Source organism: Notolepis coatsorum (assembly GCF_963971535.1).
Source record: "Notolepis coatsorum genome assembly, chromosome: 3".
NCBI classification, from domain to species: Eukaryota; Metazoa; Chordata; class Actinopteri; order Aulopiformes; family Paralepididae; genus Notolepis; species Notolepis coatsorum.
The window spans coordinates 28,743,945-28,760,277 of NC_140167.1; the positions used below are offsets into that span (position 1 = coordinate 28,743,945).

General features: G+C 45.8%; 1 protein-coding gene across 4 annotated transcripts in view; it reads left to right on the forward strand.

The window, feature by feature from the left end:
* The window catches only part of ralgapa2 (Ral GTPase activating protein catalytic subunit alpha 2), a 249,713-nt gene that overhangs the window by 104,593 nt on the left and 128,787 nt on the right, over positions 1-16,333 (forward strand). For 3 of the 4 annotated variants that reach the window (XM_084310739.1, XM_084310740.1, XM_084310742.1), the window contains exons 19-24: positions 1,959-2,049; positions 2,471-2,659; positions 4,933-5,124; positions 7,425-7,618; positions 11,347-11,445; positions 11,768-11,923. In XM_084310739.1, the coding sequence (XP_084166865.1) occupies positions 1,959-2,049; positions 2,471-2,659; positions 4,933-5,124; positions 7,425-7,618; positions 11,347-11,445; positions 11,768-11,923 (921 nt within the window). The remainder of the gene's footprint in view (positions 1-1,958; positions 2,050-2,470; positions 2,660-4,932; positions 5,125-7,424; positions 7,619-11,346; positions 11,446-11,767; positions 11,924-16,333) is intronic. The other variant, XM_084310741.1, reaches the window with a different exon arrangement.

The following is a 16,333-nucleotide window of genomic DNA, read 5'->3' on the forward strand; positions in this document are numbered from 1 at the left end:
GTTCCCACAACAACAAAAAAGACAATTTGCCTCCATGTGGAAGCAGCTCGGAAGTGCATCCAACCAACTAACACATCCAACTGTGTGTTATTGGAATGATTGAGAGAAGTTGCCTCATGTGGAAGCAGCTCGGAAGTGCATCCAACCAACTAACACATCCAACTGTGTGTTATTGGAATGATTGATTGAACATTTTATTACCAGATGCAGAATGGGTACAATACAGTACGGCTCAATACACACAATTGTTAAGGGTATGCAGACCTACTTGTTCTACACTCGCGCGCACACACAAATGCGTTCACAACTTTCACTCGACTCGTCGCGCCGTGCGCCAAGTACCGGCACTTATCTATCACCTAGACTTTGCATAATAATAGGATACCAATAACATAACAAAGAACGAGAGGGGAGCTCCAGTAGCTCACCACGTACCGCGAGTGCTATTTCAGCGCCGTGGACAACCGTGCTCGTCACGGATCTGGGGCTGAGCGAGTTCGAATCCCGGACTGCAGCCGTGCCTTTCCCAGAGTGTCTTCCCCCCCATCTGAACCCTTTCAGCCTGCTTCTGTCGGTCGAACTTGACCAAGTATAAATGCGATAAACGTATAAAAGAGCCAGGGAAATGGCCAAAGTAAAAAAAAAAAAAAAACAAAGAACGAGAAGTGCAAAACCAAAATACAAGCCCTGTGGGGGTTTGCTTGATCTGTGGAGCTCTCACTATGTGACAAATGGTCCCGACTGGAAGGATGAGGCATTAAGTTGTGCTTCAGAAGGAAACTGTCCTTCTGTAAACTAAGTTACATTGTTAATTTAGTTTGTATTTACTTTTCTAGTTTAAGTTAATTCAATTAAAGAAATTGTAACTACAATTACATTTAAAACATTGTTTGTTTTTCAACCATATCTGTTGACAATATAATTTCTTTATATATTGAAGGCTACATCCTGCTACCTTTTTCAGCTTCTCTATTTCAAGGCAATATTTACAAAAACTAAACTAAAACTAGTAATTTCCTATACAAACATGTTTCCTACTATTTATGCATAATAATCATCTGTTCTGTGCACACGCGAGGGAACTTGTATGCGCGTGCACGTGGCATCCAGGCAGTTCTGATATTACGACTGCACCCCTGGGTATAGGTTGAGTATAGGCAACATAGTTCATATGGTATAGGTTGAGAACAGAGTTCATATGGTATAGGTTGAGAACAGAGTTCATATGGTATAGGTTGAGAACAGAGTTCATATGGTATAGGTTGAGAACAGAGTTCATATGGTATAGGTTGAGAACAGAGTTCATATGGTATAGGTTGAGTATAGGCAACATAGTTCATATAGTATAGGTTGAGTATAGGCAACATAGTTCATATAGTATAGGTTGAGTATAGGCAACAGAGTCCATACATGGTGTCGTTGCCCACGCCTCTCACTGGGTCAGAGGCGGTGACTCCTCCAGTATACGAGCCTTGATCAGTCTTAAGCAATGAGCTCTGGTGACATTCAAATGGGTTCTTCTTCTTCAGTAAGGAAATCTAATATTTCTTTTTTTTAAACTTTGACCAGTCACCTGGTTCTTTTAGCGTTTATCGCTTTTTCTTCGCATTCATACTTGGTCAAGTTCGACCGACAGAAGCAGGCTGAAAGGGTTCAGATGGGGGGGAAAGACACTCTGGGAAAGGCACGGCTGCCGTCCGGGATTCGAACGCGCTCAGCCCCAGATCCGCGCGAGCGCGGTTGTCCACGGCGCTGAAATAGCACTCGCGGTACGTGGTGAGCTACTGGAGCTCCCCGGAAATCTAATATTTCAACATTGACACTGACAAATGCAATGGCGAAAATGTGTAGGGGGGAACCATTTGTAGACTATTGTGCTACTGCTCTCAGAGAAATTCAATGGAAGCGTGGTCTCCATAAATGTGTGTTGTTACATGGAGATGTCTGTGTCCCTGTAGATTCTGATCCGACGGAGCAGCAGTCCAGCTGAGCTAGAGTGCAACACAGACGGACAAACTACCTACACAAGGCCCAAGCTGCGCGAGAAAAGTCAGACTCTGCAATTTGTCAATAGTTATTATTAATAATAAGTTATTATTATACAAAATTATACACTTGTCAATTTCTTATGTCTTTATAATGGGTCGATTATTATTATTATGTCTGTTAAAATTATGTTTGAGTGTTTTAAAGGATTACATTTTTTAGTAGGCTACAGTTTTATTTCTTCTTTCTGTGTAAACACTCAACACTGAAAGCGATGGCTGCCCCTGAGTCTAATTTTTGAGGATAAATAATGATTAAAAAATAATAACATCTACATACTACAATAATCCCATCTCTATATTACCCAAGTATGTCAAATAAACCCTTGTCTTTGCTAGGATCTGAGGTTTTTCTAACTATTATTAGTAGACTTTTGGTCTCTCAATAGCAGAGACCTCATCAGCATCCTGTGTCCTCCATTCAGGTGAGAGTGTGAGCAGCGATGCATCCAACGGCTACCTCAACGACGCAGAGGGCGCCTGGCAGACCTGGCAGGCCTTCGAGGAGGAGGCCGACACCGACACCCAGTCCACCCAGTCGGCCCACATGGACGTCACTACAGACCCCCAGGACCAGAGGAGCCTGCTGCTCAGTCACAACGAGGCTCTGGCAGGTACTGGACCCGTCGCAACAACCCACTCTGGACTAAGGCAGGGCGATTAATCAGGTTTCAATTACGATGACGATTTTGGCTTCCCACGATCAAGAAATCAAATCAAATCAAATGTATTTGTATAGCCCGAAATCACAAGGAATTGCCCCCATGGGCTTTACAGGTCAAGAAGAAACATCACAATAGATCCAGAACAAAAAACCACCATAAAGTCCACATATGCAACACCCCCAGACTTCCCAATGACTATGAGGAACGTCTCCCTAAAACCTACAGTAGTAATGGGAAGGAAAAAAACACCACAGGCACCGTGACGGGGAGAGACCTCAGATGAGCTGTTCAAAGGTGATCCCCCATCAGGATGTCGGTGATATTATAGTGTTAGTATGGATGATAGATGGATGGAGAATAGAACAAGCGAATAATTGGTATGTATGTATGTATATATACATGTAATAGAACACATATACATACATGGTAGCAATAGTATCTAAAGTATATCTGAAATAAAAATAAAATAAAAATCTAACCCTAACTAACATTACTATCATGCACTTGTCCTAATAAACTAACCTACACTGTAGCACTCAACACTTTGATGAACATTGTTACTCAGCTGATAGAGTTGTGCCCTTCCTGATGACTTGTCGTACAGAACTTGTAAGTCGCTTTGGATAAAAGCGTCAGCTAAATGTAAAATGTAAATGTAAGTACATAAGAACATTTTAAAATTTAAATAAAATAGAGCCAAGAACACAAAAGCATTTATTTTAATTTTTTTTATTTAACCTTTATTTACCCAGGGTAGGTTCGCTGAGCACAGATGCTCTTTTTCAGCTACACCCTGCTTCACATTCACACAGTTCCATTCACACCTGGGAGCTGCCCAGTACAACCACAGTCTGACACCGTTGGCCACTGAGCAACTCCACTGGAGCAGTTGGGGGTTTAGTGCCTTGCTCAAGGGCACTTCAGCGGTTGGTGTTAAGGGTATGGGAGAGAGTTATTCATTCAATTCCCCAGCCTAGATTTTTCCTGCCGGTCCGGGGGATCGAACCGGCGACCTTCCGGTCACAAACCTGCTTCTCTAACCATTAGGCCACCGCTGCCCCTGGTATGAAGAAAGGATGAAGGCTCAAAGTCTCATGAAAACAAGATAATCTAGATAAAACAATTGTGCTGCATGCCGCGTTGCTCCCATTTTGTCTTGTGTTGTAAATGCAGCGCACCCTTCCTTCACAGCGGTGCGCTCTGCCCCTCCCCCCTAAGCCCAAACGGTAGTTTCAGCTCGTGTTGAGAGGGAGGAAGAAGTCACAGCGCATTTTCCCAGTTATTTTGAAACGTCTTTGATAATTTTGTAGAAGAAGCAGTTCTTTGGTCGAGGAGAAAGGTAAAACAAATTCAGTCGTCGTCATATGTTATTCATGTTGGTTATTCATAGGATATTCAAGTGTACACTCAGTGTCCCTTCCATTAACTTGCATTCACTAAACCATGAAAGCTATTTAATTCTGGCCAATTTGTGAACAGCAGTCATTTGTGATGCTGCTGATGGGAGTTGAAAGGGTTAACAGGTTCAGCCGAGGTGGCCTGTCCTCTCTCCCCCCCCCCCCCCCCACAAAACCTGACCTTTCCAGGGATTAGCCAGAGTCCTAGCCAGCTTGAGGAAGGAAACCCGATCCGGTCGACAGTATCTCCTTGCTCAGCGAACCACCTCCAGCCTCTAGTCTGGTCTTATCCAGCCACTCTGCCCAGGCCATCTGATCACCTGGCAGCTGCCGACGGCTCCTGTGTTTATAGATGGGGGTGTTAGTAATGATAAAGGACCCATAGTGATGGACTAAATGGAGCCAGGCAAGTATTGAATGCTGATTTTCGGCTTAGCGCTCTTGCAAGAGAAGGTCCACTTCTCATTAGCCTGTGTTAGTTGAGAATATGTCAAAGTGAAAAGAGGACATCGGTTCAGCCGTGGCAAGTAGTCCCACTTGAAGGACTATTTGAAGGTTAGGGTTAACACACACAAGCTTTTAATGGCTGTCATTAGTTTTCTTTTCATTCAAATATGAAATGAGATGCCCTTGAGTGCCCCGTTTCTCCGTCTCTCATCCGTGGACGGATTTACCGTCACCCCCGCTCTCCTTCCACACCCTGTAAAGTGTGCGTTGTCGTCTGTACGTACTGTAGTCCTACATTGTGATCACTGTGACCCTTTGTCCCTCTGCCCCCCTCCCTCCAAACCCCCATCTTCTTCCCCCCCCCCCCCCCTTTTGTAGGTCCCGAGTGTGCTCTCCCTCCCCACTCCGCCCCCCCGTCCCTCCACCTCCACCTCCACCACAACAACCACAACCACTACCCCCAGAACCCCCCCTCCTCTCCGGCCCTGCTGGTGCACCCCGAGTGCCCACGGGACTGTCCCCTGGACGGCACCATGCATCAGTCTGTCCTACACATGCCCCACCACCTGGGTACTGCTGACTTAGCTGTTACTCTCCATGACAACTGCCTCTGCTTTCATTCCCTGTTTGTTTCACACTCCATCTTTTTTTGTTTTTGCCTTGTTCTCCCCTCACCAACAGATCTTGGTCAAATTGCTGCTTGAAATGTATTCTGTTACTTTTGCGGGGACAAATTGGTCTTGTCTGGCAATACAACACTCTGTTGATTGCCCCCTCCCCCCAAAAAAAGAAAGTGCAAGACTCGTACATCTCGCTCTCCGGGCAAGATGGAGCAATCACTCGAAGGGAACTGAAAGCAATTTCAATGGATATTAGCCCCAGATCTGGTGCACATGATGCAGCCATCCGTCTCTTTCTGTTCCTCACCTTTCTCTCCACATAATCAACCTTCTGCTGCTCACAGCGTGGCACCGTGTGTTCATGCTGCCTAAAGGGGAACTATGCCCAATTTGATGGTCTGAGACGGTACAAAAACACTTAACGGCCTACCGAAGGCAAAAACTAGAGTGCTAAAAGTCATATTTGTGATGTCATTGGGTATGTTTGGAGCCGCTCCATACACAATACATTGGGAAATATGGGGAAAATTATGCTGAGATTGTATGCAAGTACATTTTCTGTTTCAGAACTGACAACTCCCACATTGCCGCTACATGTAGATGCTGCCAGTCTGTGTCATCATGTAGACCCTATTCAATTTGGTTCCATAATCAAGAAAAGGAAGGAAAATGTTGCACTTAATCCGTGGTTCATAGGCGTGCCGATTGATCACAGATCAACTATGTTCCGTTACACCGTCAGATATTTTGTCTTCTGTTCAAGCCGATCCCTCCGGAATCAGGATTGTTAAAGCTAATTAGCCTAATCCATGTCAAAAAGAGTAGCCTATAGTAAATGTATACACACACACAAGAGAGAGGGATAATAGCTTATAGCAGACTTAATGATTTTACTATATTTATGCTCATGAAGTGAAATATTAATTATCATCAACTATCCAGTTAGTTTGTATAGAGTAAGAGAGGGAGAGAGAGACGGGCCCAGCCCGTTAGGCCACCGCTGCCCCCTCAAAGCGAAGGATCTAGGCAGAATCACGAATAGTGGTTTAATAGAAGTTTATTTATATTTTGATTTGAACATGATTCATTGTGCACTAGTTAGATTACACCTTGCGCATGGGTTCTTGAAAAGCACTATATAAATCAAATAAATTATTATTATTATTATTATGACTTTGAACGTCTGCCATTTCCACCGCAAACGGCACAAGTAACAATACGATGCGTCGATCATGAATATGCAAATCGACACAATTTTAATGGCAGATGAATCATTGCAGCCCTAGCGCACATGAACGTGCGGTACAGTTAAGCGTTTGGGGGGTTGAAAATATGATCACCCTACTGTAGATGACATCACACGTTTGAGTCTTACTTCTCTGGTTTCTGATTTGGGAGAGAGTAGCTCGTGTTCACAAATACTGATTGAACTTTCCTAGGCCATGGAAATTACATTTGAATTCTCAATTTGGATAGAGTTCCCCTTTAACGCTCCCCACCTGTTCTGCGTTTATCTGAATGTTGCATGTGTGAGCTCATCCTGCTTCCCAAAAGTGTCCCAGTGCTGAGATCCATCTTTCCCCGATTGATTCCAATGGACCAAAATCATCTCGGTACTTTAATGCTTTTGGGAAATGGGTTTAAGGATATTTTGACACTGCTATGGATGCAGTCTGAATATTCATTCAACAACTTCTCCAACAATCACAGGGTAGTATAGTAGGATTATTGACGAGCAACATCTTGATTTTCGTTCTCATGAAACCTAATCAAATCTCCACTGTGGCACAGAGATGCCAAACTGCTGTGTAAAGAAAACAAAAGGCAGTTGTTGATTGAATCCTACCCTGTGCCCTTACTTTGGTTTGGTTCACTTGCAAGTATTCACTTTGTATTAAAGGGGCACTTCACCGAAAAACAATGCCGAGTTATTTTGCACAAAGCTGTCAACGTAAATTAATGTGTACAAAACTGAGACTGTGCAAAATAAACCAGTATTGTTTTTTGGTTGAAGTGCCCCTTTAAGTATCAGCCTCTATAAACAGGGCCACAATAAATCAGGTTATCCTCTACCCCAAAATCACCCCTACCTCCCACCTCCTATCTATCTCTCTCTTTCTCTCTCTCTTTCTCTCTCTTTCTCTCTCTTTCTCTCTCTCTCTCTCTCTCTCTCTCTCGCTCTCTTGCTCTCTCGCTCTCTCTCTCTCTCTCTCTCTCTCCCTCCCTCCCTCCCTCCATTGGGCCTTGCAGACAGCAGTGAGTGCCTGGCTGATGACGTGAGCATCATCGCGGGCGGGAGCCTGACTGGTTGGCATGCCGACTCAGCCTTCGTCCTGTGGAGGAGGATCCTCGGCATTCTGGGGGACGTCAACAGCATCCGCTGCCCCAAGATCCACGCCAAGGTCCTCTCTTACCTCTACGAGCTCTGGCACAAGCTGGCCAAGGTAACCACACGCACCACAGCACATTGCAAATACACTCTCATGTACACCAGTGTTGGGGTCATTACTCAAGTAATAACAATAACAAGTAATACATCATAGATCATATTAACATATACATCTTGTTAACAACATGTTAAGGAATTACCTATCGTGTTACTCCCCAGGGAACGTAAATAGTTACAATGCTTGTTATATATTTTCGTGGTTATATCTTCCCTAAAGCATCAGTGATGCATTCTTGGAGGTGTGTTGCATAGTGTGACACTCAACAGTCAGCAGTGTCTTTACTGGGTCTCTCTTCTCCTCCTGCACTGGGAATGATAATGACGTATGTAATGACCTATTTGTTAGATCGGTAACTGTAATGTGTTCACTGAAATTGGAGTAATGCTAAGGCATTACATTCTTACAGGAAGAAGTAATATATGAAAGGATTAGCTACAGTAACACGTTTAACACGTCACCCCCAACATCGCACACATTCACTTAAACACACTTTTTGTACGACACGAAATGTAGACTGTAAAAATGCGAATATACATGCAAAGTCAATGAAAGACACGCGGGCAGAGGCGAGCAGAAAGCCGGCAGGCGTGATGGAGAAGAGCAGGCAGTGAGCAGGCGTGATGGAGGAGAGCAGGCAGAGAGCAGGCGTGATGGAGGAGAGCAGGCAGTGAGCAGGTGTGATGGAGGAGAGCAGGCAGCCGGCAGGCGTGATGGAGGAGAGCAGGCAGTGAGCAGGCGTGATGGAGGAGAGCAGGCAGAGAGCAGGCGTGATGGAGGAGAGCAGGCAGCGAGCAGGTGTGATGGAGGAGAGCAGGCGTGATGGAGGAGAGCAGGCAGTGAGCAGGTGTGATGGAGGAGAGCAGGCAGTGAGCAGGTGTGATGGAGGAGAGCAGGCAGTGAGCAGGTGTGATGGAGGAGAGCAGGCAGTGAGCAGGTGTGATGGAGGAGAGCAGGCAGTGAGCAGGTGTGATGGAGGAGAGCAGGCAGTGTGAGCAGGTATGATGGAGGAGAGCAGGCAGCGAGCAGGCGTGATGGAGGAGAGCAGGCAGTGAGCAGGTGTGATGGAGGAGAGCAGGCAGCCGGCAGGTGTGATGGAGGAGAGCAGGCAGTGAGCAGGCGTGATGGTGGAGAGCAGGCAGGTGTGATGGAGGAGAGCAGGCAGGTGTGATGGAGGAGAGCAGGCAGGTGTGATGGAGGAGAGCAGGCAGAGAGCAGGTGTGATGGAGGAGAGCAGGCAGAGAGCAGGCGTGATGGAGGAGAGCAGGCAGTGAGCAGGCGTGATGGAGGAGAGCAGGCAGCCGGAAGGCGTGATAATAATAATAATAATAATAAACTTTATTTGTATAGCACCTTTCATACAGAAACTGCAGCTCAAAGTGCTTCACAACAGAAAAAAGACGGGCATAAAATGAGCACATAAAGTGCAGACATATAAAATCACATTTTTTTTACATTAGGATCTAACATCAGGCCACCTTGTTTATGGTTTGATTCAGTTTTAAATAGACAATAATAAAAAGAGTAAGATAAAATAGACAGAGTAAACTAGTGCAATAGTGCAGTGCAATAGAATTGTAGAATAGAATAGATTAAAAAATATATATATTTTACAGTGCAATAAAATTGTTCTGGATTACTGTTCAACAGTTCAAAGTCGTCTTTACCTTCTCTGTTTGGTATCCAGTTTAAAACCTGACAGTCTTCCCTCCTGTTATATACCCACTTTGACCCTTCGAACCTCCCACTCAGGGCAAATCTCCCTCTCAGGGTGCAGTTCTAGGCCTGGGTCCTACACAGTTTTAAAGCCTGACAGTCTCTTGTTTGATACCCACACAGTTTAATACCCGACAGTTTTTAACCTGTAATAAAAAGCAATAGACAGAGTAAAATAATACAGTGTAATAATAGAATAGTAGAATAGAATAGATAGTAAAATTATGCAATAGAATGGACAGAGTAAAATAATGCTACAGTACAATCAACAGCGGGGTGTATTAGAAGGCTATGGTGAAAATACCTGTCAGAAGCGATGTATTTATAATATTTAGGACATGACTTGCAATACGAATATTCGCTTAAAAAATGCTGTGGGTATAGGGTCAATACAGGAAGTGAAGGAGTTACATTCCATGACAGCTTTTGTAAAGCTCAGTTGATGTAATGCAAGCAAATTTTCCCATGGTTACTTTTTTGCATGGTTTGCTGATGGTGTCCATGTTTGTATCAGGACTAATGCTGGCTCTAATTGAAGCTATTTTGTTATTTTCTTTTTGATCCACTTTTTCTCCTTATTTTTCTATTTTTCTCCCATCCCAATTTCGTGTTTCCAATTCTCCCCTCCCCTGTCTTGAACGTTGCTCGACTATGCCCCCCACTGGTCGGTTGTAGGGAGGATAGAAGCCTTGTATCACGTGTCTCCTCCGGTACACGAGGAGGCAGCCTGTCACATCTTTTCACCTGCCAGCGCGCACTCTCAGTGGCAAGGTGTAACGCATGGGAGGCTCACACTACCCCTGCCACTTCCTGTCTCTGCTGTGCAGGCGTCCCCCAACCGACCTGTAGGAGTCGCTGTCCACAACGTCCAAATCACCACCCATTGACTTCCACCCGCTGGCTCTGCCAATTGAGCCAGTATGACGGCCGGCCCAAGCCGGAGGCAATGCTGACACCCGGATTCGAGACCGGAGTCTCTTGCATTGGTGACGAGCGCAATCTCTGCTGCGCCACCCAGCCGCAAGCTATTTTGTTACTGAAGAATAATGCTAGTCCTTCACATTTTGATGCAGATGACTGTGGAGGGGTGGGGGCAGTGTTGAGTAGCTGGTCGATAGCTGAGAATAATATTCTAGAGTTTCCAACATTCTCTGTGATAATCTTAGAAAAATAGTCCTTTCTTGCCACTCGTATTTCTTTGTTATAGGCAGTCATGGCTTCCTTATATATATCGCAGTGGACTGTGAGCTTGGTTTTTTGGTGATGGAGAAGAGCAGGCAGCCGGCAGGCGTGATGGAGGAGAGCAGGCATGATGGAGGAGAGCAGGCTTGATGGAGGAGAGCAGGCGTGATGGAGGAGAGCAGGCGTGATGGAGGAGAGCAGGCAGCCGGCAGGCGTGATGGAGGAGAGCAGGCAGCGAGCAGAAAGCCGGCAGGCGTGATGGAGGAGAGCAGGCAGCGAGCAGAAAGCCGGCAGGCGTGATGGAGGAGAGCAGGCAGCGAGCAGAAAGCCGGCAGGCGTGATGGAGGAGAGCAGGCAGCGAGCAGAAAGCCGGCAGGCGTGATGGAGGAGAGCAGGCATGATGGAGGAGAGCAGGCATGATGGAGGAGAGCAGGCGTGATGGAGGAGAGCAGGCAGCCGGCAGAAAGCCGGCACGCGTGATGGAGGAGAGCAGGCAGCGAGCAGAAAGCCGGCAGGCGTGATGGAGGAGAGCAGGCAGGCGTGATGGAGGAGAGCAGGCAGCCGGCAGGCGTGATGGAGGAGAGCAGGCGTGATGGAGGAGAGCAGGCGTGATGGAGGAGAGCAGGCGTGATGGAGGAGAGCAGGCAGCGAGCAGAAAGCCGGCAGGCGTGATGGAGCAAATATGAATGTATCGTATCATATGGATATTGAATAGGTTACATTTAGAAATGGTCCTGTGTTTTTAAATGTAAACAATGCCACTATTGAGACCAAAGGCAAACTGTGTGTGTGTGTGTGTGTGTGCGTGTGCGTGTGTGTGAACCCAGATCCGGGACAACCTGGGGATCAGTGTGGACAACCAGTGGTCTCCCCCCCGGCCTGCCTTCATCCCTCCTCTCCGGATGCTCGCCTCCTGGCTCTTCAGGGTGAGTTGTTCCTCCTCTGACAACCGTTCTACAAACATCCCATAATAACATGCCTCTATCACACTCCATGTGATGATGGTGAGTGAGACGACACCGGGCCTGTCGAGCCATTATTATTACTACAGGTAAAACGTGAAGAGAGTGGGACCATTTCAAATGCAAACCAAAATATTGAAACCAATCTGACCGCGGGTATCTTTATGAGTGCCCTGTGATGCCACTTGATGATAATCGCTATAGACAACGACACAATTTCCCCCTCGGGAACAATAAAGCTTTTTAATTGATCTCGTAACGTCGGCCTCCCCTCGTCCCCCCACAGGCCACCATGCTGCCAGTGGAGTACAAGCTGGGTAAGCTGCAGGCATACAAGCTCATCTGTGAGATGATGACCAAGCACCAGGACGTGCTGCCCAACAGTGACTTCCTGGTCCACCTCTACCATGTCATGCACAAGGGCTTCACCAGTGACGACCAGGTACGGCCTCCAGGGGGCACCGCACGCACACACACACACGCACACGCACACACGGAGAGAGAGAGAAGAACAGTCTCTGCTCTGGCAGCCGTCGTAGGTGTTGTTCTTCTTCGTAGCAGCAGATGGCGCCACAGTCAAAGAGATTTGGTATGAGGCACAGCGATCCTCACTATCGGATACAAGAGAAGCGATGCCTTCAGGGGGACAGCTGCTCTTCCCGAGACACTGTATGGTGACTCTGAACAATTCCTATCTAAGCATTAGGTGCTGCTTTATCCGCGGTCTACCGCTAATTAAAATGTAGACTACCTCTAGCCTTATTAGAATCTCAGTACCCGGGGTCAAGCTGAGGACAGATTCTGGAGACGCAGTGTCATGAGTGTTCACTGGGGTTTTTCAAGCCTCCAGTCAGCTGCTCCTGCTATTTCTTTTATTTTGCCCTTATTTACCCGGGGGAGATTGGCTGAGCATGTGGGATCCTTTTCAACAATGCTTCATACAGGTCTAATACCCCACCCACCCCCGGTGCAGCTCCACTGGAGCAGCTGGGTGCAGGGTGCTTTGCTCAAGGGCATCTTAACAGTAGATAGGCAGGGAGAGTGTTAATGAATCCACTTGCCCAAATTATTTCTGCCGGTCTGGGGATTGAACCAGCTACCTTCTGGTCACAGGCTCTCTTCCTAAATGCTACAGCTGCTGGTATAAGCGCCCTCCTCCTACCAACCAGTGGTAGAGATGAATGGCACAGTGTTTTGGCATCTAGTACCCTCCCTCCTTCCCTCCTTCCCTCCTCCTCCTCCTCCTCCTCCTCCTAGCCACACCCTGGCTGCTCCTCCTCACAATTGGCCCCACTCCACTCCAACCAGCCCAGCCCAAGTGGAGAGGAATGGGAATGGAGCGCCCCCAAAACAAAGGGAGAGGGAGAGAGAGGGAGAGGGGACTGTGATTAAATTCCTTTGTTTTGGACCTGTGTGTGTGTGTGTGCGATGCCCTCCTGGCCACGGGCTTCTATTGCTGCCTTGGCAGCGCGACAAGCTTATTAGAATGTTTTCCATGTCGTTAAATAATGTTTTGAGCCCCCGTCGCGTATACGTGATTAATTAAGGATTGACGTCTGTCGCGCTCCGTTAGACTGACACGTCGGCCGGGGGCCCAGAGTGTGTGTGTGTGTCTGTGTTTGTGTGTGTGCGTCTATGTGTGTGTGTGTGTCTGTGTGTATAGGAGTGGGAGGGAGGAGCAGGGGGGGTCCCGGGGTACACAGTATAGTGTAGAGCGATGAGGGGGGCACACAGGGGGGACGAGCCAGCATTCTCCTGCTTTTGTTGTGGCTCGGTATAATGCGTTGGGGGGGTGAGGGGGGGGGCAGGGCCGGCCGGGCCACTGAAGCGTGCTTAAATTGGCCGGAGAAAAGAGTCCTCACGCCACACAATGGAGGACAGCCGCACGCCTGCTTAACATAAGAAAGTGCCTCTTACTCTCCCCCTCCTTCCTCTCCCCTCTCTCCGTCCCTCCTCCTCACTCGCTCTCTCTCTCTCTCTCTCTTTCCCTCTGCCACACATACATTTTCAAGTCCATCACACTCTCTCTCTTTCTACTCCATCTCTCTATCCGTTTGTACCATCCTTCCATCAATCTCACCCACTTGCTTTGCTCCCATTTCATTGCATGCAGCCCCCAAAGCAGGAGATCGCTGCGCACGAGGCGCTCACTGTTCTACGCGGGACTGTTCATTGAATGTCCTTGATCCTGGTGAATTCAATTTAGGAGTATTTTTTTTCCCCCAACTCTCGTCCTTTATTTGTTATTCTCAGTTTGTAAAGCTTTAGCTCATTATTCTCAGTTTGTAAAGCTTTATCTGATTCTCAGTTTGTAAAGCTTTAACTCATTATTCTCAGCTTGTAAAGCTTTAATTCATCATTCTCAGTTTGTAAAGATTTAATTCATCATTCTCAGTTTGTAAAGCTTTAACCCGTTATTCTCTGTCTGTAAAGCTTTAATTCATTATTCTCAGTTTGTAAAGCTTTAATTCCTTATTCTCAGTTTGTAAAGCTTTAATTCATTATTCTCAGTTTGTAAAGCTTTAATTAATTATTCTCAGTTTGTAAAGCTTTAATTAATTATTCTCAGTTTGTAAAGCTTTAATTCCTTATTCGCAGTTTGTAAAGATTTTATTCCTTATTCTCAGTTTGTAAAGCTTTAATTCCTTATTCTCAGTTTGTAAAGATTTAATTCCTTATTCTCAGTTTATAAAGCTTTAACTCATTATTCTCAGTTTGTAAAGCTTTAATTCCTTATTCTCAGTTTGTAAAGCTTTAATTCCCTATTCTCAGTTTGTAAAGCTTTAATTCCTTATTCTCAGTTTATAAAGCTTTAACTCATTATTCCCAGTTCGTAAAGCTTTAATTTATTCACCACGTAACGAACACGCAGCGTCCTGTACTTTTCAACACGTCGAGGTAACGGTTCCTTTATAGAGGCGTTCCTCCTCCTGCCTGAGTGCCAAGGTCAGGTCTTTGTCCTGTTTGTCTGTTGTCTCTCTCTCTTTCTCTCTCTCCCCCCCCCCCCCTCTTTCCCACTAGGGCTACAGGACAATAGTAGTAATCCATCTAATAACCCTGCTTTGCTACGCTTGCCTACTAAAGGCCATAACACAGCTCAGATGGTGAAGAGCAGTACACAAATAAAGTAATATTTAATAATATATATATATATATTTTTAAATACATTTGAAAGTCGTCATAAATGAGAAATCTGTGTGTGGTCACGCGTGTCCACCTGCTCCTTAACCAGTACACCTTAACCTGCACTGTTTATCCTGGGTGACGTTTCACACGCCTCCGTGATTCCGCTGAGCTACAGTGAAGCTGACGTGTCTTGTGCTGTTGGGGTGTGAGTTGGTAAAACTCGACCTCTCACACCTGCTCTCTCTCTCTGAGTGGCTCCTTTGACTCACCTCCACTTATCAGCATGGGGGGGGGGGGGAGACAAAGGCCTTGTGTCTCCTTCTTAATACTAGGTCTGAAATGACAGTTGACCCGCTAAAGTCACAGACATGGTTGATGATTAAACCACTCGCCCGGCCGCATAGCCATACAGGTGGGCTATTAGCCCCACCCTGCCGTGTCAGCATGCCGTGGGGGAAAGCCCCCCACAAATATTCATAGTGATAACAGAGATGAAAGACTCCTTATCCCCTAATCAAGTTTCAATTTAAATTGCGATTATGGCTTCCCACAATCATGAAAACAAGATAATCAAGATAAAAAGCGCAAACCGTAGCTTCAGCTTGTGTTGAGAGAGAGGAGGGAGACACTGTGCATTTTTTTTCAGTTATTTTGAAATGTCTTGGTAACTTGTTCAAATCAGTTGAGCTGAACTAATCATTAAATGCAATTGTCTGAGAAGAAATGAGAGAGTGCTAAAATTACTGAACTAAAATGAATGGAGAATGGAGACATGCAGTATGTCAGCAAAGCAAAGATGAAGATGCTTATCAGTCAATCAGACCCATCCTCTTAGAAAATGTTTGAGATAACAAAGCATGCATGGGGGAAAGACTAGAAAACAGCAGCTGTTTACACATTTCAATGTGAATTAATTTATTTAAAAAAAATAGGGACAATGCACATTAATGAACATTTATATGTAAACGTGCCAGATTGTAGCTATAAGCTCATGTCCATCTGTAGTCCCTTTGCAGGTTCATGTGAACACAAAACATGCAAAGAACACTCAATACAAAGACAATGAACAATAAACAATGTACATAATCATGCAGTACAAAGACCACATGCTGGACAAAATAAACAACAAAACTATAAACAAATGTACAGTACATAACCTTATTACAACAAAACTCTGACATGACAATACACAGGACTAATTGACACACAAACAATTAACACTGTATGGTGACTGCGCTTAATGTGTATGTTATGTACAGTAGGCAATATTGCATGTATCTTTGTATGTGTGTGCGCACGCACGCGCATGCAGTTGTCTGTACATGATCATAGATGGTCACAAGTCTGGTTTGTCCTTAGCCACATCTTCAAGTGATTCTTAAAAATAAGAAAGCTTGAACACTCCCTGGCTGAGAGTGGTCAGCTATTCCACAGTGCACTTCCTCTAACTGACGAGACGTTTTGACCAAAAGTGGTTTGTCTACGGGGGGGAACTTCACAATCCCCTCTAGCCGTGGCCCTCGTGACCCGGGAGGTGGATGTGCTGGTTGTCCTCTGTTTAATGTACTCCTCTAGAGGAAGTGGTGCCAGCCCATGCAGGGCTCTGTACAGGCAGAAAGATGTGTAAGAGAACAGAAGGAACGGAGAGCTAGATGAGGAGAGACGGCAAATTGAGGTCTGAATGGAGAAACATGTCAGGAGAGCAAAGATGAAGAAACCCGCCAAA